This window comes from Acipenser ruthenus, chromosome 47 (genome assembly GCF_902713425.1).
Source record: "Acipenser ruthenus chromosome 47, fAciRut3.2 maternal haplotype, whole genome shotgun sequence".
Taxonomy (NCBI): domain Eukaryota; kingdom Metazoa; phylum Chordata; class Actinopteri; order Acipenseriformes; family Acipenseridae; genus Acipenser; species Acipenser ruthenus.
In genome coordinates this window covers 5,145,607-5,168,095 of record NC_081235.1, presented here as the reverse complement: position 1 = coordinate 5,168,095, position 22,489 = coordinate 5,145,607, and the positions used below count along the sequence as shown (strand labels likewise).

At 44.1% G+C, this 22,489-nt stretch overlaps 1 protein-coding gene across 1 annotated transcript in view; it reads right to left on the bottom strand.

The window, feature by feature from the left end:
* Nucleotides 1–16,473, bottom strand: part of LOC117401456 (DNA-directed RNA polymerase, mitochondrial-like) — a 39,641-nt gene extending 23,168 nt beyond the window's left edge. Inside the window, exons 1-6 of the mRNA XM_059014121.1 lie at nt 16,167–16,473; nt 15,232–15,330; nt 14,161–14,840; nt 12,270–12,403; nt 2,913–3,099; nt 393–542 (exon numbers count right to left, since the gene is read on the bottom strand). Of these exons, the coding sequence (XP_058870104.1) occupies nt 393–542; nt 2,913–3,099; nt 12,270–12,403; nt 14,161–14,840; nt 15,232–15,330; nt 16,167–16,314 (1,398 nt within the window). The 5' untranslated portion in view covers nt 16,315–16,473. The remainder of the gene's footprint in view (nt 1–392; nt 543–2,912; nt 3,100–12,269; nt 12,404–14,160; nt 14,841–15,231; nt 15,331–16,166) is intronic.
* Between the last annotated feature and the right edge of the window lie 6,016 nt (nt 16,474–22,489).

Genomic DNA, 22,489 nt, shown 5'->3' with positions numbered 1-22,489 from the left:
TTATTTTTAAGATTTACAAGATTGACAAGTAATATAATTCAAGGTCTCACTCTGAAGCACTCTCGCTTGTTTCTCAACGGCTGTAATGTGAAGAAGGATTTTTATCCTTAAAAAAAATATATATATTTAAATAGGAGCTCATTTAAGAAACGCTTTGAAAATATGGTTAAGTTTTGTTTTCACGCTATTGAATTACATTAGTACTGAAGAAGAGATGACTGTTTTTGCATTATTTAATTGTGTGTGTGTGTGTGTGTGTATATCTATCTATCTATCTATATATATATTTTTTATTTCACATTTATTATTTTAGTGCCAGAGCTGAATCATCTCAGCATGAGTTTCCAAGCGTTTGATAGCCATGCCCCCCAGAGTGCAGCGCTCTGCAGTACCATTTGGATCATGTGCTCGGTCAGGGGTTTGGAGGCTTCCACAGACTCGATGGTGACGCTGCCCGCCTGCTCCATCGCCAGCTGCCTGCTGAAGCGCTCACCCAGCTCTGCCAGGGGGAAATCCAGCTTAGGGTACACTGCCGACTCCCTCTGCAGAAACAACACCTGGGAATAAGGGCTGCTGCTGACCTCTGTACAGTACACCATGCAATACAGTTTGCTTGTATTTAGCACTCTTCATGCAAAGCAGCCCAGCCTCAGGTACTCTGCCCCCTCCCGCTGTAGAAACAATAGTAACAAAAAACAAGAACTTTCACCTTTGCCCTTATTACACCTTATTTACATCCTTGTTATTTTGTGTTTAAACAGTAATGACCACAGAACAGTGAAGCTGTGTCTCGGTGTAGTCGAGTTAAATCTCTTTCTTTCATATCTCTCCTTTTCTACTATTTAGTCAAACTTATTTTAGGTTAAATTTGTCAAGTTTTTTTTAAGTATGTGTCTTTAAGGATTCCCTAGTCATGGCTGATTTCGCAGCACAAGTTGGACAACTGCTAAAGACAGCGCAGCACAGTGTCCCATACTGTACAGCAAGCTGGGCCACGGGCCAGTATAACAGTTGATCGCCTCCTACTGCCCAACCAACACAACTGCAGTGCCTCTTTAACCCTTTCTTGCATGGAGATAAAAAAAAAAAAAAAAAAAAACTCTTCTAGTCTTTATATGGGGACATACAGAAGACGCAAATGCATGATGACCTCATCTGAGGATGCCACCCCCCCCCCCCCCCCCACATAAAGCAATGGCAAATTGAAGCATGTTCAATTAAAAATACATTTATTACGTGTTTTTTCAGCTATTTTCAATATTTCGTGGATGAAAGGGTTAAATAACTCGCATGCAGACACTGATCAAACCCCACTCTGATTAGCTTTGGTGTGCACGCATTACAGCTGAACTACCTCTGCTGGAAAGCAACAAACCCAGATCCCTCCACAACACTGGGACCCATCCTGGGCACTAGGAAATGGAAAGTGCTATTCGCAGGTGCAGGTCGGAATTGTCCCTGCGAGTAATCAGATCCCAGCGAATCCAATTCAGTTTATCCACAGAAATCAATCAATTCATGCAGGGGACAGCTGAATAATTCACCAGCACACCTGTCCCGGCTAATCACAGGAAAACAACACGCTATTAAGCAATCAAAGGTGCCTGGCTGGCGGACTGTTACTGGGAGAAGAGTTTATTTACTGCTGTCATCTTCTGGAATAAAGTTAGGATGCTGGAGCAGGATAGCTGTGAAGCGTCTCTGCCACTTGATTGAAGACAGGGAGAGCAGAAGATGAAGCGCTGTCTGTGCACCGCTGTCAGCTCTGCGTGCCCCTGCGCGTGATTGCTCTAATGGGCTGCTGGTGTAATTCTGCGAGACACCAATGGTCAGGCAGAGCCAGCTGTGGCCCTCTCCCTGGGTCAAGGAGAGCTCTGAGCTCTGCCCAGGAATCCGACCCCGACAGGCACAGTACAGGACAGAGGGGGAGAGAGAGTGACAGAGAATACTTCCACCTGCACACACACACACACACACACACACACACACACCACCAAGACAGACACACCGGCCAGGGATGGGAATAAGATTGCATACCAGTTCCACCCATTCCAGGTTTTACTCCGAGCTTCATTAGCCACAGCGTCTCGGTAACACGCTCAGATGTGTAATTAAACGCACAGTAAAAACAGGAATGGATCTAACTGCTATGCAATGGGAGTCTTATTTCCATCCCTGCAGACACAAAGACATGCAGATGCACACGTCGCTCAGACAGACAGACACACGCACGTGGACAGATACCTACAGTATGTGCTGCTACACGTACACACGCCTTGCATTTCCACCACTGATTAGGACTCCTGCTCTTACTATAAGCTTCCTTAGACACACCGTGGTTGGACTGAGCAGGTTGTTTCCAATTAAGATACCTGGAGCAGCTCAGACTGTGATGGCGTACTCAGCAGAAGGTTCTAAATCTACCTCTATCAGATACACTTTGTAACCTGTAGTGCGTCATTCACTGTTGTGCATTTGTCACGCAGCGATGGTTTGTCTGTTTATAATCCCCTTTCTTGACTGGCAACTACAGTTTGTGTATTTATATATATTTATAAATAATGGGATTTTTCACATCTAATTAGAGTTTTAGTTATTTTTTTTAACAGTGGAACACAGTTTGCTACATATATCCCTGCAGAGCCAGTTCAATTAACTCGTGTGAACACAGCGAGCTGCGTACCTGATGTGTGAATTTGCACCTTGCTAAAACAACAAGCTGTAACCTGACAGGGAGTCATTCCAACGCTCAGAAGAAAGAGGGGGTGCCGGTTTACAGAAGTTTCACGTTGAATGTTAAAGCCTGCTCAACACCAATGACCCTCACCTGATTTCTGTGGAGAGCTCAGCCCGAATAATCAATGAATCAGTCTGTGCAGCACTAGCAAAAAGCGAGCAGAGTGTCTAGATACCTCTGTATAGAAGTCATGGACTAAGGGGGAAGAGCAGATCTTCATCTCTGCGTCCACGTGTGGCAGGAAGTCTGGATGAACGGTCTGCACTGCCTTCAGGACCATCTCCCGCTCGTCCTCCCGGAAGACGCACTGCTTAAACAGATCCTCGATGGAGAAGCCGTCCTCTTCCAGCTGCTGCAAACACCTGGAGACAGACACGGAGAGAGAGAGAGAGACAGAGATCGAGCGGCGTCCTCAATGCTGTGCTCAACCCGTTAAACTGCCATGCTGAGGTCATCGCAGTCCACTACACTGTGCTCTAAATGCAGCGAAATGGTCATATCCCTTGACCTAATGAGAAACGTTCCCATGGTCAAAAAGCTTTGAGGAGCACAGAGCTAGAGAGGAGTGCGAGTCTCCATTGATGCTTCTGACGGACCTGCTTCACTTAAAGTCATCTTGTAGGTTTTTTTTATGTAGCTAGAGATGCAACAATTAGACGTTCATTCACTCAATAATTAATTCGCCCCAGGTACCTATTGCTTTATATGGCATCCTCATATGAGATCATCAAGCATTTGCGTCTTCCACATGTCCCTCTATAAAGACTAGAAGAGGTTTTTTTTAGGTCCCCATATAAGGTCGCCATACACGAAAGGGTTAAACCGCTATAGGGATGGTGCAAGCTTGCTCTAATAAGCTGTTGTGAGAGGGGCAGGGTGTAGGCTCTGTGTACCCAGACAGCGTCTGTTCAGTGCTAATTGGCAGCTCAGTCTACAGTCGCCAATGTTGAGCAGCCTCACTCAGACAGGCACCCGTCTAATGAGTCAAGAAGGCTTGATATCTGTCTAACTGGAAGCTATGTTATGGTATTCATTGATGGATATGCATGCTCCGCTTATAGTGGAATCCAGTGCAGAAACGATACTTCCGAGCCCTTCCTGAAACATGTGAAAGTCCCAAGCCTGATTAGGCTCATAATAAAACCATGGCTCTAACCGCTATGCAATGTACAAGCGCTGCATTTCCTGATGCCTAACATTACCTTGAAGCGCTGCCTTCACCAGGCACGAGCAGCACCATAGAAAGCACGAGGGTTACTAGAGGTGCAATCAGCAAGCAATTTTCTAATAGCAGACTGGTAATAATTGACATGAAATCGATGCATTGAGAACACTGTAATTAAGAAGCAAAAGAAAAGGTGTAGACTCCTCCTTCAAATACAAATCAAAATGCATGGGCATCTTATTGCACAGAGCTATAATACTGTACATGCATTCAGGAAGCGAAATACAAAGCAAGAATATTCTGCCGTTTCTCATCACAAATCAAATGGAAGAACTCTAGCAATGTTACTGGGTAGCTGGCGACGCAGGGATGGAAATAAGACTCCTGTTGCATAGCAGGTTCACCCGGTACAGGTTTGATTAGCCACAGTGTATGGGTAACCAGCTCAGGTATGTCTTATTAAACTTGTAGTAAAACCAGGACAGGATCAACCTGCTTTGCAATGGCAGCCTTGTTTCCTTCACTGTTAGACGAGGCTCCAAAAAGTGGCACCAGGGAAATGATTTAATCAATGACTATTCAACTGAGGCTCGTAAAGAGCTGTTGCGATCAATAATTAATCAATTGATGCTGTAGGCTAATGCAGTCATCACTACAGGCAATGAATGGATGTATTTGTTTTCTTATTATTTCTATAGACAAAAGTTTCCAGACTGAAAACGCAGGTGTGGGCTTACTGGGAGGTGGGTAACAACTTCAAAACGCAGTGCCATCGAGAAGGGAGCCAGTGACCTGTGCACACAAGGACAGTTCACTGTGCCAGCCTAGCCAGCGCTCACTGTTTTCAGACAGATGCTATCTCCAAACAGGTTAGGTAACTAATCCGCAACCAGCAAACCACTTCTGTGCCTATCAGCCATTACCATCAGAAGAGTGGTTTTACTTCCAGGTAACGATGCACGAGAGAGAGCACAGATTGCAATGATAATGAGCTTGCGTCACGTTTCTCTTCTTTTCTTTCTATACTGTACGTAAGTGCAGCGGTAGGCAGGATAAACAGCAACTCTGTGCTAATTGCCACTAATACACTCTGTGCCTCGGAGCCTGTGAACACTAGGACTCCAGGGATGGAAATAAGACTCCCCCATTGCATAGCAGTTTGATCCGTCCCGGGTTTTACAAGAGCTTGTTATCTACACACTGTGGCTAATCAAGCCTGTAATAAAACCTTATTTCCATCTCTGGACTCATAGTTTTCCTTCTCCCACTATCACCCTGTCCCTTAACTTAGCTTATAGACCAGGAATAAGTAATACCTGTTAAGGAGATTTAAAAGGAATACAGATCATCGTGCTTTGAACTGGGACTGCACGGTTCAGTACAGTGGTGAATGTATGCTATATTGGCAAACAGAGCTATCAAACGAAACACTTTCACCTCCAGGTTAACTGATTAATAGCAGTCAGTTTTCTACAAGTGAGCAGAGTTCTAAAATCTCTCTGCTGAAGCTTGGGGGCCTAAAGCATATGCTAGTAAACCAAGGACTGGAGATCAAAGCGATAAAGCAGAGCTGCCCAACAGACGGCTCAGCGAGCTCCCCACGATGGCTCTTTTAATCTAGGGTTTGGACTGACGGACGTACAGCCAAGATGCAAAACGCAAGTTGATGCTGCGTTTAAACTTTACACATCATCAATGGAGCACAAACATTATTAATATTGCAGTCGGGTTTGAACCTTGTGTTTTAGTAAACTGAATTTATTTGATATGTTACAGTCTTTCTTTTTCTACGTTAGCAATATATGGCTATTTTTTTTTTAAAACTCCCTGGTCATCAGTCGGGGTGTAATGATACCCTTATGTCGCGATACGATACGTGTCTCGATATGAATCACGATACACGCGGTGGTCCTGATGAGCTACTTGTATCGTGCATAAGAAGATCAGTTGGTTTAATGATGGACTGTTTTGTTAAAAGACAACATATTTAATTAGATAGGGAGAGTGTGTATTCATACCAACTGTAAAGCACACTTACTGTTCATTCAAGAACCATGTGGTGAACTACAACAAGCTACAGTAGGCTGTGCTTTCTGGTTATCTATTACGATACCTCTATTACAATACAATATACATCACGTAGAGGAAGTGTCGCGATTCATCGATGCACAATGAACCGTTGCTCCCTTAGTCATCAGTGTGGCTCTTTTAACCAACGAGGCTGGGCAGCTCTGATCCAAAAGTGTTTTGGAAATAACTCCAGTACACAGCAGTTTGCATTTCATCGCGCGCACCTTCGGCCATGCAGCGAGCAATCAGCCTGGTTCACTCTTCCCCTTCCTTTGCTCTCTCAGTTGAAGGAATTGCTGCTGCTGATCAATCAAGATTCAGCAGACAGTCCTCCGGGAGACTATTTACCCAACGCGAAGAGAAAAGGGCACTTAAGTTTTCTAATCGCGTCTCGGTTTGGTTTTAATCAGATTCTGGCGGACAGACGGCAAACAGTGCAGGGAGAGGAACGCAAGTGACGCTGATGCTTAAACAGAGGAGTGTGGTGAGAAGACTGGACCCAACTACTGTGTACCAACTGTGTTAAAAATACACATAACCACGCCATAGCTCTGAATAACAAATTATCACAGTGGACCGCCACGAACTGCACCCCCAGTACGCACAGGTAAAAATGCTTAAAATATAGACTGACACCTCCAAACATCTCTAGATTCAGACAGTGCCAACAGCTTGTGCTAAACTGCGTCGTTACCAAATTTCATCACAATTGAAATGGTGCTTCTTTAAACAGATCTTCAATTGTAAGAGAAACATACGTACGAGTATACAGGTGGACAGACGGACAGACAGGCGGGCGGACGGACAGGCAGACAGAGGCACCTCCAAACATCTCTAGATTCTGATATCCAAAATAACTTGTGCTAAAGAAGGTCCTTACTAGGTTTCATTAGAGTTCGACTTGCGGTTCTTTAAATAGAAATTATAATGAATGAATGAATAGAATTTATAATGAATGAATAGAATTTATAATGAATGAATAAATACACAGATAGGCGGGTGGTTTGGGGTTAGGTTTACAGCGGTGGCAGAGATGAAAGCTCCTCCTCTGGCACTCCGCACCGAGCTCGGGGATCAGAGAGGTCTGCAGGTCTAGAGCCACTGGCTGCCATCCTTCAGAGAGTGACATGAGGCAGGAAACTGATGCAGAGAGAGGATGTCATTAGCATCACGTTACTGAGATCAATTATCAGACCTGCTCTTTCTCCCTCTCGCTGTCATTGGGAAAATATCTTCAGGCAGAATGGAGTGCGGGGTGTTATTAAGTGTCTTACACAGAGCATGTTAGCGTTTCAGAGAAAAGAAAAATATACTAAGAATAAGTTTAAGCCATTAACTTCAAATCATGTTTTTGCAAAAAGAAAACCTGCAAAGCCTTCAGCATCTACAGGAGTTCCCATAGTAAGCGTTTTTTACTTGTTTTTTGTGAGCAAAAAATTGTTAAATAGCAAAATACGCTTTTCATTTGTATCCATTTAATTCACCAGTAGCACATGGAATGAAATATTACAATATTTAAAATGATTCTATTCATGCGAAACATGCAACACACCAGTCCCATATTTATTAAAGTCCTTAACATTCAGGCTTTTCCTACCCAGAGGATAATTTACTGCCAGAACACACGAGCTAGGCACTGGGCCGCACACAACTGCCAAATGGATATGCAATTTTTAAAGTTTTCTTATTGAAGATTCAAAAGGATTAATGAAAATCATAAATAGCTCCCAGCCCCATCTAATTGTTTCAGATAAAGCCGTTATCTGTGTGCTAAATTTATCCAGAATCGATGCGGCAGGCTATCCTCGGAACGACCTTGTGGCGTGGAAGTCACCCTCAGTCCGTTACCGCGCTGGGAATCGGGCCCAGCCATTTATCACACAAGCCTCCGCTTCACAGTAATCTATAGCGTGCAGCTTGCAATTTAACCCACTTACACAGAGAGCTCTTTAGCAAGGTGACTGTGGCGGGGGCTGGTGAAACTGAGAGGAGCGGAGAAAGAACAGAACCAAAAACAAAAGGGTTACTAGATACCCTCTTAAGCGATCCACCCTGTCTTCGTTGAGCATCTTGTTTGCAAGACATTTAAACTACCTGTCCTGGGAAATAAGAAACAATGAAGTAAAGGATTCTGCAAAAGCCTGCGTTCTTAAGCAGAGTCACTGCTGATATTGTTTGCTGATACCCTGTGCTGCATTATGGAGCTAAATCCTCGCCGGCTACATTTCCACAACATCTTCTGAGCCAAGGTTATGAATTAATGTCTTTATAGAGTATCAGACGCAGTTGTGTACATTTGTTTATTGTTATTTACTCCCATCAATAAACCCTACCTTGATACGGATAGCTGGCTACACACAAATGTCAACTGTACCTCCCCTGGCTCTCACTAGGTGGCAGTATCAGACCATTGATCCCTCAGTCTTTTGGGCTCAACACAGGGGGAGAATTGCTGAAATTTTCAGGGGCACAGTAAAAAAAAAAACCTCCAGTTATTATTTTACAATTCGTTATCAGACTTCCCCAAGCTGGTCATGCCATGGTTTTGATGGAAACCTCCCATAAAAACAGTCCCCTCCAGACACGATATAAAAGGCGTTTTATGTCAGGATTTATAGCCGTATAATAAATCCAGGGCCAGTACGCTGTGTGTGTGTGACCTATTTTCACACAATGATTTATAATTCACTTATGCCCCAGCCAGTTCCCTAAGCTTATCATAAACAATGCAAAAACGTCAACTACAGTTATGCTACTACCATAGCGGGTATTTATAACGGCACAGTGTGTGTGGGCAATTTCAAAAGGGTTGGTGAAAACTGTTTAAAACGATTACAAGGCTTACAACATTTACTGTAGTATTTTTTTCTCCCACATGCCATTCTGAAAGCTATGAAGGGGTCTGACCATATCACAAGACTGAACGGATCCAATTCAAATCTTGGATTGCGCCGTTGTTAGGAATGAAGCGAGGAGCAGCTCCTGTCCGGCCGTGGATATTAGCAACACATCTAGCCCGGGCTGCATTGATAACAGAGGCGTTGTGATTCAGAATCACTATACAAGGACAAATCTGAGACGAGTGCGTTGTACTGTACACAGTAAGAGGGAGAGATATCTCAGGAGGTGTGGCGCCTAGTGTTTTTTGCATGACTGTCAGAAATAATCAGCAATCATTTTCCAGCACTATAAACAATCAATAGCATTCTTGGAATCAATTATTGTTCCAACCCTTGTACAGGGGATGGAATCATTTCACAAACATCCGTGTCCTAATACAGTCAAATTAAGACATGCAAAGATAGCTGATATTCTGCTAAACAGACAGAAAGCAGAGGCAGTGAATGAATGACTGCACTCAAGACATCAAAGAAAGAGTCTCCCTGATGAAGTTCTAGCACTGTGGCAGTCGCACGTCACACAGCGTTACCGTGGAAACTGAATTCCTGAAAGGAACTTCCTGTTCCAGATCGGCGAGAATAACAGGAAGATTTTGACCATGGAGCTGGTATACTTCAGTGGGAGGTGATGAATTGAATTCAGGGTCTCTGCTAACATCAGTACATTGGACAAAAAACCAATAAGACACGTAATGGAACAAGGCCAGCTATATGTACTTAACATTAGTGCGTTGAAAAAAAAAAAAAAAAATGAATTACCTGCCATGCAAAATGTTTTCAATTCTTATGAAGGGGTGCCGTGGGTAGAAAATCTACAGCCCAATTTGGTGCCGTTCCTTCAAAAGCACCTGCCAACCGAGTGCCTATCACCAAATCAAAGTGCCAGATGTGCAGTCTTGCCCATTGTGACAAACATATCGATTCAAGAATGCGTTTCTCATGTCTGCCATTCCCCTGAACAAAGGGGATTCACACAGAAGTGTGTGTTACACATGGCAGGTGATCCTCATTTTTAGCCTTCCTGGCAATTTGCTTTAAAGCAGAGTACAGTTCTCTTTTCATTAAAACCCTGCAGTTGAGCCACGCTAAACAGATACTGTCAGGGTCAGCCTGACACACAGCTATACGGCGGCTTTGAAATTCAGTCACCAGAATAAAAAGCCTGTGAATCTTTTTGTGGCTGTATGGCTGGGCAGTGGGGGGGTTGTGTTACTTTAAGTTTGACTTGTGAAAGGAAAAAAAAAAAAACCTTGCGACTAGAACATCTGGGGAGGCTGATCAATACATAAAACTAGGATTATTGATTTCATCTCGGATCTTGCTCAGCACTGCATTTTGCTTGGAGCCCCCTGCAGCCTTTGTCTAACAGTATCTCTCTTATAGCATCATTTGAGTAGCTGTACAACACATTGCCACACAGGTCGAAGCTTGGCTGAGCATTACAGAGACTGAGCTATAAGTGACCGGCCAGTCCTTTTGCATACAACACCTTTACAATAATCGAATCTCAATACCCACCAGACTCCACACCCCCTCATTACCTGGGCTCACGTCATTCAATGTGCAAGGAGTAGAGGACTGCAGCAAAACGGACAGCAGTGTTACAAAGCAGAGGACAAAAAAAAAAAAAAAAAATCAAAAATGAAATACCGATATCATACAAGAAGCCACTGGCATCTAGTGAGAAAACACTGCTACTGCAGGCTTCTAATTCCCAGAATCAGGTATCATGTGACTAGCAGGTGTTCTTGTGCTGTACTCGATAAGCAGTGTGTCGGTCCCTTTCCAATTTGCAAGCTACTGGCTGAACATAACAGGTACATGTTAAACTGCGCTGGGACTGTAACACCGCAGAGCTTGTCCCATCGAATCCCACTTCTTATGTTCCGTAATTAACATCAATGCAATCGTGCTGTAAGCACACTCTCAGTTCCCAATACTGGAACACACTCTGCACCTCGGGGACATTCGTTTGAGACAAAGTTTACATGAGCCCGCGTGACGTGTCAGCCTCTAAAGACAGACAAACTTACTCAAACAAATACTGTGAAACAACTGCTGCAAGACACGGGCCGTTTACCATTTAGACTCTCGTGCAAGCTCTTGAAAAGAGGCTGAAGTAACTTTGTTTTTTTTTTCATTTTATTGGCTTTTTCTTTTACATTTGTATGGAGTTTGCTATTATTCTGAACGGCTCTTTTTGCAATCCCTTCAGTAGCTGCTCTTCGCTTCCAGTTGCCTGCTGTATCAGGGATGGAAATAAGACTCCCGTTGCATAGCGGTTTCATCCATTCCTGGTTTTACTAGGAGTTTGATGAGACACACCTGCTCTTGGGGCTGATCAAGCTCGTTGTGAAACCTGGAATGGGTGAAACTGCAATGCAATGGGAGTCTTATTTCTATCCCTGAAAATATAGATGTAACGTAGGTGAGATTTACAGAAGTAGGAGCCAGCGCCACCTATGATCAACCGATTGCCTTTTGTTTTGCTACCGATACGCTGCTGGAGCTTACAAATATTAAGAAGCTTTGGGGGATCTAGCTCATAATATAAATACATGGCTATGGCAGGCAACTACAACCGAACAGCAGCTCCTCAGCATAGAAAAATAACAGAGCTTCAGGTAGCTGATGCTAAGCAGGCATGAAAATAAGGCTCCCATTACATAGCAGTTTGATCCAATCCTGGTTTCACTATGAGTTTAATAAGACACACCTGAGCTTGTTACCTATACACTGTGGCTAATCAAGCTTGTATTAAAACCTGGAATGGGTGAAACTGCTATGCAACAAGAGTCTTATTTCCATCCCTGCTAAGTGGTATTGAAAAGCTAACTGTCTCCTCCTCTGTCTCCTCTTTTTTTAGTTTTTTGTTTGGAAGGTTGCACACGCACCGATGGGCACAGATCTGAAGGTCACCCAAAGGCAGTAAAGGCAAGCTTTCAATTTAACACTCTGTCTGCCTCCAGCAAAGCTTGCCCTGGGACAAAGAACAGCGTGCACAGCAATCACAGAAACATCAGGACAGCAGCGGTGCAAACATGTCTCTCTGTGCAACGAAACAAAGTGCTCTGAATCTTTGTACCAACAGATCAGGGCTGCAATCCGGACGACAGTTTCCAAAACCAGAAACGGGAGTTTTTGTGAACAAAACAAAGAAAAAACTACCCGTCAGCGTAATCTAAGGGGTACGTCAAATCAGCCTGAACGATTTGGAAGTGCAAGATTGCGAACAGCAAACCTTTCATTTATTTAATATGAAAACACAAGCCTGCTGGCTGATTGCAGAGATGATCATGCAGCCGTAAGGGAGGTAAGATGCTAAGGGCCATACTTTCAAAGCGCTTCATCCGTTCTTTAATGAAAACACCTCGAGAGCGGTTTGCAGATACTGTACCTGCTGATGACCCGATTGGAGCAGTGGGGGCTGCGGCCCATGCATTCCAGAGCCGCGGTGTAGGAATCCAGGTTCGGCTTCAAGCCAGCCTCCTCCACGAGAACGAAGAGCCGGCCGATGTGCCCCAGAGAGCCCTGCCAACGCAGAGGAGAAGCTGTTAACACAGGCAACCCGGACCCAAACCAACGCAACTGCAGGGACTGCTGCTAGGAGCTGGGACGTGTGCTCACCCCATCAGGGTGAACGTGCAAGATTCAAACTTCTGAAAAAAAATAACAAAAAAGTCACTTACCTTGGAAACCCCAGCACTGATCTCTTCTACTCTGATGGTACAATATAAAAAAACTGGTATACAGCATTTACTGGTGTACAGTCCGGACCTTGATCCTAATCCTAATCCTAACGGACAAGTGGGTAAAACCTAAACCTCACATTATGCTTAAAATAAAAAGACAATTGATTACTTTTATAAATTCTAGAATCTTATGATAGCGCCATTTTTATTTAATGTATTCCAGCTGGTTCAGCAGACCCTGACCAGCACTAATCTTGGACTGCTCGATGTCACCTTTGGAAAGCAAGTCCTATACTAGAACTAATCAGGTCTGTGAAACCAGCCTTTGGTGCTGGTTTAAGAACCGGAAAAGCTGGTTCATGAAAGAAAAGAAAAAAAACCCAAGCCATTTAAATGTCTTTTAACTTGGATTCATAATTCAAGGATGGAAATAAGCCTCCCATTGCATAGCAGTTTGATCCACTCCTGGTTTCACTAGGAGTTTAAGACGACACACCTGCGCTTGTTAACTACACACTGTGACTAATCAAGCCCGTACTAAAACCTGGAATGGGTTAAACTGCTATGCAATGGGAGTCTTATTTCCATCCCTGCAATTACTTTCTTGTTCAAAGTACATGTAATCCCTGACTAGTGAGAAATGAGAATCGATGAGGTGGAATGTATATAGTATTTGTTTCCTGGGTCTCCCTTGAAGAGGTGTATATACATTTTAAATAAATAAATACATTTATAAAAAGTCAGTCAATTGTCTGTGTTAGGCTGACGAAGCATGTAACACAGTCTTCACATCAGAGTACAGGAGCAGTGGAAACAGCTGCCAGGGAGATGTCTAATGAAGCTGCTGACAACAGCATCCTTCACACTTTCCTGTCCCCTCAATCTATCAGACCGATAGTTTTTAGAAACAATACAGAGATAAAGTAAGCTTCTCCAACACTGCCCTGTGGACCACCAGACTTGGACTGAGGCTGTTGACCCTGTAAAATCCCTGTACATTGTGTTATACAAATGCCTGATGTATGGGTTTCTAAAACCTTGTAACGCAATCGAACAGTGGAAAGCCAGTAATCATGAAATCGTTTCCCAATTGGATGCAAAAAATTAAAAGTTAATTGCAGTCCTGGAAAAAACACACAAAAATAAACATGTGTTGCTTTAACAGTTCCAATTAAAAATGTCAAAAGGAAACCCTGGCAAAACCCACATTCACTGTAAGTAAAAATCACTAACAGTTATGAAGGACTGAGCTCCACAAATGTATTAGGCAACTGCAGGAGTTTTGTTCCTTTCAAGGTTGAACAGATATAATTACCTGAAGAACTTCCGTACCTGGCCAGAGGTTTAACTTAATATTTAAGAACGTGGTGAGATCGAAGTGGCAGGTTTGGACAGCCTGCTCCACACGGCAGGGATGGACATAAGACTCCCATTGCACAGCAGTTTCACCCATTCCAGGTTTTAAAACGAGCCACAGTGTACAGGTAACAAGCTCAGGTGTGTCTTTATAAGCTCATAGTAAAAACAGGAATGGCTCAAACTGCTCAGCAGTGGGCGTCTCATGCCCATCCCTGGCACGGTTTGCTGTGGGCTCACCTTCTTGGCCCAGACGTGCATCATGATGTTGTAGGTGTTGATGCTGAGCTGCTTGCGACGGCTCAGGTTACGGTGGTAGTCCATGAGGCAGCGCTGGGCTCTCTCCACGTCCTCGTTGAAGATGCAGGCCTCCAGGAAGGAGTGGATGCTCAGCTGGGCGTCCCCGTACTTATTCCCCTCCCGGTCCTCCAGCAGCCTTTGCGTTCCCTCTGGCTGCTCCCACTGGTTCAAGCGGTGGTCCAGATCTTCCACTTCGGCCAGCAGGGACTCCTCCTTGGAACTAGCGCTGTCTAAACGGGATCCAGCCGCTGCCTTCTTGGAGTCTGTCTTCGGATTGGGATTGTCACTCTTGGCTCCAGATGCCTTTCCTTTAGAATCTGCCACATGGCTGCCCTGCAGAGACTTGTGTTTGGCATTCTGGTCGAGTTTCAGGTGCCTTTTGCTCTTGTTCCACTTCTCCTGCTTGAGTTTCTCCATCCAGCGGCTAGGCTGTGTCTTAGAAACCAGCCGGTCCTGGTCCCCCCCCTTCCTGGCCCCCAGGGGTTCCCTATCCTTGGCCAGCGTCTTCACCACCTTGACCGGGGTGGCCTCCATCTGGGACGCCCTCACAAACTGCACCTCCGAGCGCTTCACATCCAGCACCCCGTCCATCTGCAGCTGCTGGATCCTGGCATCCAGAACTGGGGGGGTGAAACAAGAGCACAGGTGCTCAGAGGCTGTCTATCGTATACACCAAGGATGGCAATAAGACTCTCATTGTATTGCAGTTTGATTCATGCCTGGTTACACAACGAGTTTAATAAGACACACCCGAGTTTCTTACCTAGAAACAGTAGCTAATCAAACTCATATTAAACCTGGAATGGGTGAAACTGCTTTGCAGTAGGAGTCTTATTTCCATCCCTGTATACCGAGAGACTGTAATTAGGCTTGCACAAGCCAGGTGAACCTTTATGAAGCTTGGGGGGCTTGTACAGTATATAGTCTAGTACTGCATGATCATGCGCAAAGTGACTGCCTACTCTGCCTAATTAGTACGGTTGCATGGTCCGAGACGAACAGCAATCTTACCATCCAACAGCTGGGTTTGCTCCCACGTCCTCTTTTTCCCATCCTCCTTTTTCGGGATCCCCGCTGAATAACTCCTCCGAAACAAAACCCAGGGTCTCTCTTAAGACAGAGAAAGAAAGAAAGAAAGAAAGAAAGAAAGAAAGAAAGAAAGAAAGAAAGAAAGAAAGAAAGTACAAAATCAAATGCACAGTTCAAGATCTCATTTATTGAATTCAGGAAATATAGTGTAACACCACAGGTCACAATATAAACACAGTACATACACACACACACACACTACACCAGGCATGGCAATCAGACTCCCATTGCATAGCAGTTTGATCCATTCTTGGTTTTACTACAAGTTTAACAAGACACACCTGAGATAGTTGCCTGTGTAAAACCTGGAATGGGTGAACCCATCCCTGCCTTACTATTGCCTCCTAGTATCTAGTCAGTTCATGTGGGGTTAGTCACATGGTCTGTTTGCAGCCTGACCACTGGACAGAATTGATTGCCAGCACCTGAAGTGATTATGTACCAGGAAGTGACAAAAACGTTGAATTCCTGAAGAGCTGCAACCGAAGCAGCTGCGCACCAGAACTACAAGATTGAAAATAATCATGCAAGGAAACTGTGTCTAGAGGTGATCATAATGCTTGTTCTGATGTGAGGCAAGATACAGTAGATATTATAATTACTACTGGTTAGCACGCTGTTCCGCGGTTACAATTTAACAAAACAGTATTTTATCATTATTTACAAGTTACAATATAAAAAAACCCCGCCAGGTGTCTGTACACCACATAGGGTAAACTGTATATAATATGCTGTAAAAATGTCCGTTCGAGGTTGGGGTACCGTCGGTACACAACACAACTTGACTCGCTTGCCTCGTCCGGAGTGTCAATTTCAACATGTGATGTGATTGTAGAACAAACGCAACATAACTTTACCTGCTGGACTTTTGTCGTGGACGTGTCTCCTGAGTTTTAAGCAACCGTGACACGGGTCCGCATTGAACAGCAGAGTGAGCCTGTGTTGTTCCTGCAGTAAGCGACCGGGGAGCCCCTTGGAAAGCGAGCAGAGCCGGAGCAGGGACATGTTGACATGAGACCCGCTGTGTGTTTCACGAAGCAGACATCTTTGACCAGACTCCACTAGCAGAGCTCAGACGAGGAGCGCGCTAGACCGCACTAAACGATAGCAGGGTACTCGAGCACGCAATGCCACACTGTCAACCAACAAAAGAGGAGAGTACAATTGAGTTTAATTCAATAAAAATGTCCCTGCATTTATATACCATTATAAAGTATGTTATTGTCAAGTAGTACTCGCGGTAAGTATCTCAACTGAACAGTATTAGGCTTTTATTTTGATTTATTTTTTAATCTCTCCCCGTCTAAGTTTTTTTGGTCTTTTTCATTGTATATCATGAGTTGGATGTGACATCACCAAGACAAATGTCATTAATACAAACTAAAACATTAATATCATCAATTAAGTCAATGGTAATTAGTAATACACTATTTACGGTGTTGACTCGCTTCCTTGAAGAAAAAAAACGCAATCATTAATACATCAAACATGACAGATATGTTGATTTTGTATCAATAGTGGGTCCTAACATCCTGGGATCCTTCAAGAAGCTGCTTGATGAGATTCTGGGATCAATAAGCTAACGCTGTGCGTGTCTTGGTTCTGCATTGATATACTCTTGGATAATTCGAGCACTGGTTACAACGTTAGTATATGACATTAACGCTAGATGGCGCCTTTTAACCTGATCATATCAGATAGCATGCCGCCAAACAAACTTCAAATAAAGATAATAATCGCGAATTGACAGGAGGTAATACACGCATCTATAAAACTGTTTGGAAATTCTTGCTCAAAACATATGCGAGCGAAGCGCCCCGTTGGAACAGGGTAGTGTCGCTGCTGTACACAAACTCGTTTTTGTGCTAATTTTCAGACTGGATTCGGCGGTGTCAGTTTCCAGCGGTCTAATATTACCTGTGTGAAATGTAAAAAGTTCGCATTAGTTCACGACCTGTATGGGTTTCTTTATTCAAAGCGAGTGCAAACTCCATTACAACACACAGATCAGGTGCCGCCTTCAAAGGCTTGGCCCTCGACCAACCTCCACCTGACCTGGGTCACATCATCACACGGGGTGCTGTCCTACAGCCAGCTGGGTGAGTGATCCGTGATCGTGGGCACATTCACAACAGCACTGCAGGTGAAATAATGGGTGCCAGCGAAGAGGGTATGAATGAAACACGAACCGCGCCTGTGTTTTCTTTTCAAGAACCGCAACATAAGACCATTACAACTCTATGCATCACAGTTTCGCTCGAAACCTTTCTCTAAACTTAAGGTCAATAAATGATGTTAATCTGTAAAAAAAAAAAAAAAAAAAAAACTTAAAAAAATATCTGATAATTATATAACTATTTCTCCTAACCGTGTAATTCTTAAACATATTTATAAACTGGTCAGTGTCTTCCGAGTTAAAAAACTTTGTAGGAAACTTTGTAGTTCTCCCACGATGCTATTTTTATTAAGTACAAATTGAACTAACGTTTATTATAAACCCCGTTATAATTAAAACGTAGTTGAAGTAGCTGAGTAATATTGTAAAGAGCAGTACCGCTGGTAGCCGGTAGGTGGAACCATTTCTCCCATTCTGCAAGCTGTTCGGCTCTGGATACCGCACAGCTATAGTACATGGTTCAATGTCTTTGATACCAGCAACCTATCCAGGTAATATAGCGTGTGTATTTAGTGTATGAAACAATATTGTGTGGGGCAAGCAGCATGACGACCAGAGCTGTTATATGCAGACAAAATATGCAATAGTCTTTCATAAACAATTGTGAAATATGATATTGAATATGTATGCATTCTGCTAATTCTTTTTAATTACTAATGTGTTTAGGGGTGGTTTCACAGACCCTGAAAATCATACCTCCCCTCCAAACCTTACCCCTTCATTGCCATGGTGATCAAGAGAAAATGAAGGGGTGACATCATAATGCAAACTAGAAATAAAACCAACGTTTTAGGTTTAGGGCTCCCATCTGCACTATTGCGTCTTCCTGGGGTTTAAATCGCCCTGTTGCTGGCACATGCATAAGAACTGCCACTCCAGCCCGCCACCCAGTCTGCTGGGTCACCATATCAAGCAAACACATATTAAAAGCAAGAAAATAAATACTCTTTATTTAGCGGAACTCCTGTACACGACTCCCGGGTGAGAACTCCGAGAATTTCCAAATAACATTCTGTTCTATCTTGCCTAAGGGATCGTCTATAAATTCGTTTATCAACAAATTACGTTCACCAAACTTTTCAACCTTTTAAACCCTTTTTATTTTTTTAAAATAAATATGTTGTGGTATCTCTTATCTGCTCTACAGGACAGGCAGTGAATTCACAGCTGGCAATTTGGAAAGAAACTTCACCTTCAGGAAAACTTTAGCCCCTCACCTCCCACGCCAGACCCCTGCCCCAGCTGTGGAGCCCCCCTGAACCACCAGCGCCCCTCCGTACCTCCTGGCACCTGTAAAAGCAGGCCATGCGTTTAATAAGGGCTGCAGCTCTTGGGCTGGCCTGTTTGATCCGTGCTGAGGGAAGCTGTGGTAATTGAGGCCATTAAGAAAGGCTTTCCAGTGCCAGGGCATGGAGGTGTGCTTTTACTCTCCTATCTTGCTTGCCTTCTGGTTTTCTTTCATTCATTATTTTGCTCTTTCTTTTTAGCTTTCTAGCTTTCGTTATTATTTTTTTTCACCTCTGCCCTGCAAAGTCATAAATTCGGGTCTTATAGCAAAGTTTCGGAGTTCAACTAAGTTCAGCAGTTTAGACTCCCACCCCTTCAGAGCTGGGGTCCCTGCTGTACTCTGCACCCCAGGACAGACAGACTGAAAAGACATCATTGAAATGAGAGCCAGGAGGTGTGAAGTGTTGCAGAGTGCAGATGGGGTTTATGGGACAGTAGCCTGGCTCCTAATGGATGGGAGAGCTCTGTCTTCGCTCCGGTTTATAAGGGGAAGCCTTTGAACAGCAAGTCACTGTTTCCAATTATCACCTCCTGGTAATTAGAAAGCTGCTTAACCCAGCCACCTGGAAACTGGGCTCCGAAGCTCTCACTGTCCCTGTCTCTCTCTCCCCCACTATCCCCATCTCTTTCTCTATCTCTCATTCTGTTACTCCCTTTCTCTCTGTTTCTAACCCCCTCCTTTACTCTCATATAGCGCTCGTAATGGTGAGGGAATCGCAATCAGTTCCGACTCCAAATAAAATCCCAAATTCATCTTCATAGACTAAAAAGATGACATTTTTGCTGGCTTTCCCGTCCTTCTATCTATCTATCTCTCTCTCTAACCCTTCCCTCCTTCCTTCCTGCTCTTTCCATCTCTTCCCTCCTCTGCTTCTTCTCCCCGCTCTCACACTCTCTCTCCCCCTCCCTCACCTCTGCTCCTTCCTCCCCTATCCTTTTCCCCTCTCCTTCTCCCCACTTTCGTGACTCACCCCCACTCCCACTCTGTCTCGCTCCCTCACCCCCTCTCCCCGCTCTGGGGAGATAGCGCTGCAGCCTGCCTGCCTGCCTACCTGTCTGCCCCTGTCCTCAGCTCTTCTGTAGGCAGTGTTTGCTCTCTCAGGTCAGCTCCGGGGCTGCCGACAGTAGCCACGCCGGCCCGTTTGATGTGGCTTTCATCAATGGCAGGTTTTCAGTGCTCTGTGACAGTCAATCCAGGGTCAGTGGCAGTCAATGGAAACCGCAACAAAAGGTGAAAGATAAACATTTTCCCAGGAGAATAGCAGGCTAAGGCAGGGCAACATGTGCTCGACATTCAGCAGGGCTTTGATCAGCAAAGCCACAGAACAAACCAACGGGCTTTTAAAAGCACATGCACAGCGAGGCTCACCAGCATTGAACACGATCGCCTGTGTACTACCTGGATCCACTGCTCATCCACAGCTATACAGAAAATGCTCTGGAACTACTGCGCTGCATCAAGAGCTACATTCAAGGACGATGTTACGAGCAAAAAATCAGTGCTTTCAATTGTTGAAAAAAAGGCTTTTAGTCAAATCGTTTTTCAATGGATGTAGTGTTAGTGGTCATTTATCTTTATTGGCTTTCAGTGACAGAACTTAACCCCCAATTAAAAATGAAAGAAATGTCTAGATAGTAAGGACATTCATGAACCCTTTATCAGTATTTGATACAAGCTCCTTTGTACATTATTTGTCACACCTTCTAGATTGCTGAAAATCTGGGAGATATATTTCGCCGTTTCTCTTAACTGTTTTATCCACCGATTCTTGATTGGAGATCATCATTTACTCCATGTTACATTGATACAGGGTAGCAATGCTTCATATTTGTTTGATCACTTGTTGGTCCTACATCTGCACAGATTTGTATAAGCCGGGTGTGATGCTGCATAACCTTCTACCGCTGCAAGGAGAAGCGTCACGGCTGGCGACTTCCTGACACCTTGCTCTTTGATTACAGAGAGCCGCTTGTTCCTCTGGTTCACCTGCGGCTCCCTGAACCCTCGCGGGACTCTATTCCATTGGGAGGAGGTGTTATCCTATAGGCTTGAAATCCTAAGCCTCTTTTATCATGTTGTCAGAGTCACCGCAGAGCCTCTTTCAGACGCTGTGAACCTGATAGTCCAAGATTTCAAGAGGAATTAAAAAACGGGAGAGCCTGGGAGAGTGGGAGCTCTGAAAAACCCCAGTCTCCTTCTAACGTTATCTCCCTACCTGCCTGCCTAGCTGGCTACCTGCCTGTAGGGAGCTCTTGAGGCTTCTGTGGTTACAAGTTGTCCAAAATTGTTGAAGCTTTATTTGTTTTTTCTAACTTTTTTTTATCAAATGCAGTTTAGATTTTACTCCCCAGTGTGGAATGTGGCACTTCTCCACCGCTCCCTGTTTACCCCCCTCAAGATTGAAGATAGGGGCACCTGAGTGGCTCAAACATGCCCTGTTTTCTATTTACTGGGTCAGGCTCTCCAACCTTGTATTTACAGTCTGAAACCTGTTCTGTATGGCCGCTCTCACTGGCTGCTTTAGATTTGCTCCTGACTGTTTCAGGTGCTTCTTGCATCCTGTCCTTCTTTAGAGTATTAGATGATATTGTACGATGGAAATATCTCGTGTTCATCAACGCACTGTCGAGCGATACAATGACTTTTATCCCTGAAACACTTGGGATTATGCAGTTTTACCAGAATCCCTCAGCCTTGGCTCAGACCGCTCCTTCAGCAGTCAAGTACGATGACTGGCTAAAAAATGAGAGTGAGCGTTTACCGCAGTGCAGTGGAAATGGAAACAGATTTCTGTGGTTTGGGGTCTGTTGCATGCAGTGGCTGCGAGATCAAGCCATCATGACCTGCTTGTGCCTGTAGTTTCCGATGGGAGTTTCTGCAAATGCTACTATTCCAGGAAAATCTGGGGGGCTGCCTTTGATCAGAGATGGACACTGCAGCCACTAGGCAGCCCCTATGTGACATGACTCCTCCTGCGTTCCCATATTGTTGCAGAATAGTTGCACACACACCTCTAACACACCTTATATAGGTCTAGTGGAGCACATATCCCCCCCACCCCCATTTAGCCACAACTCTGAATCATAAAGCCGGGTTATAGTGTCAAATGAATTGTGGGAAAGTGCTTGAGATTGCATCCGAATTGAGCCGTTGGAGAGCAAATGACCCCCTAAGATCTGATTAGAGGAGCTGCTGTTGAAACGGGACAGGTCTGAGCTACTGTACACTCACACACAGCAGGCATGGGTCCCAGGCACAGTCATTTAAACTGTATGTACAGTTTCAATACAAGAAGAACGACTGGCTTTGTATTCATGCAGTATATTCAGATTGATTTGTCTTTGACATCTACATTTAAAATTGTACTTTACACATGATTATCTCTTTTGGCACGAAGTAGCAGATAGACTACCCTAGGCTCAGTAGTTAAATCGTTTCAGTGTTTCATACTGAAAATGAAACAAAGATGGACGTAGCTCCTGTATGGATACTTCTGTTTTGAGTGAAGTTATCTTTCCTGTACTGTAAGAGCGATCAGCAGTTTTGAATTAAGTTATCTTTCCTTTAGAGATTAGAGCTATCTGCAGTTTTGAGTGAAGTTGTCTTTCCTGCACTACAATATTATTTTATTTTTTTATTATTCCTTAGCAGACGCCCTTATCCAGGACGAATTACAATTGTTACAAGATATCACATTATACATTATTTTTACATAC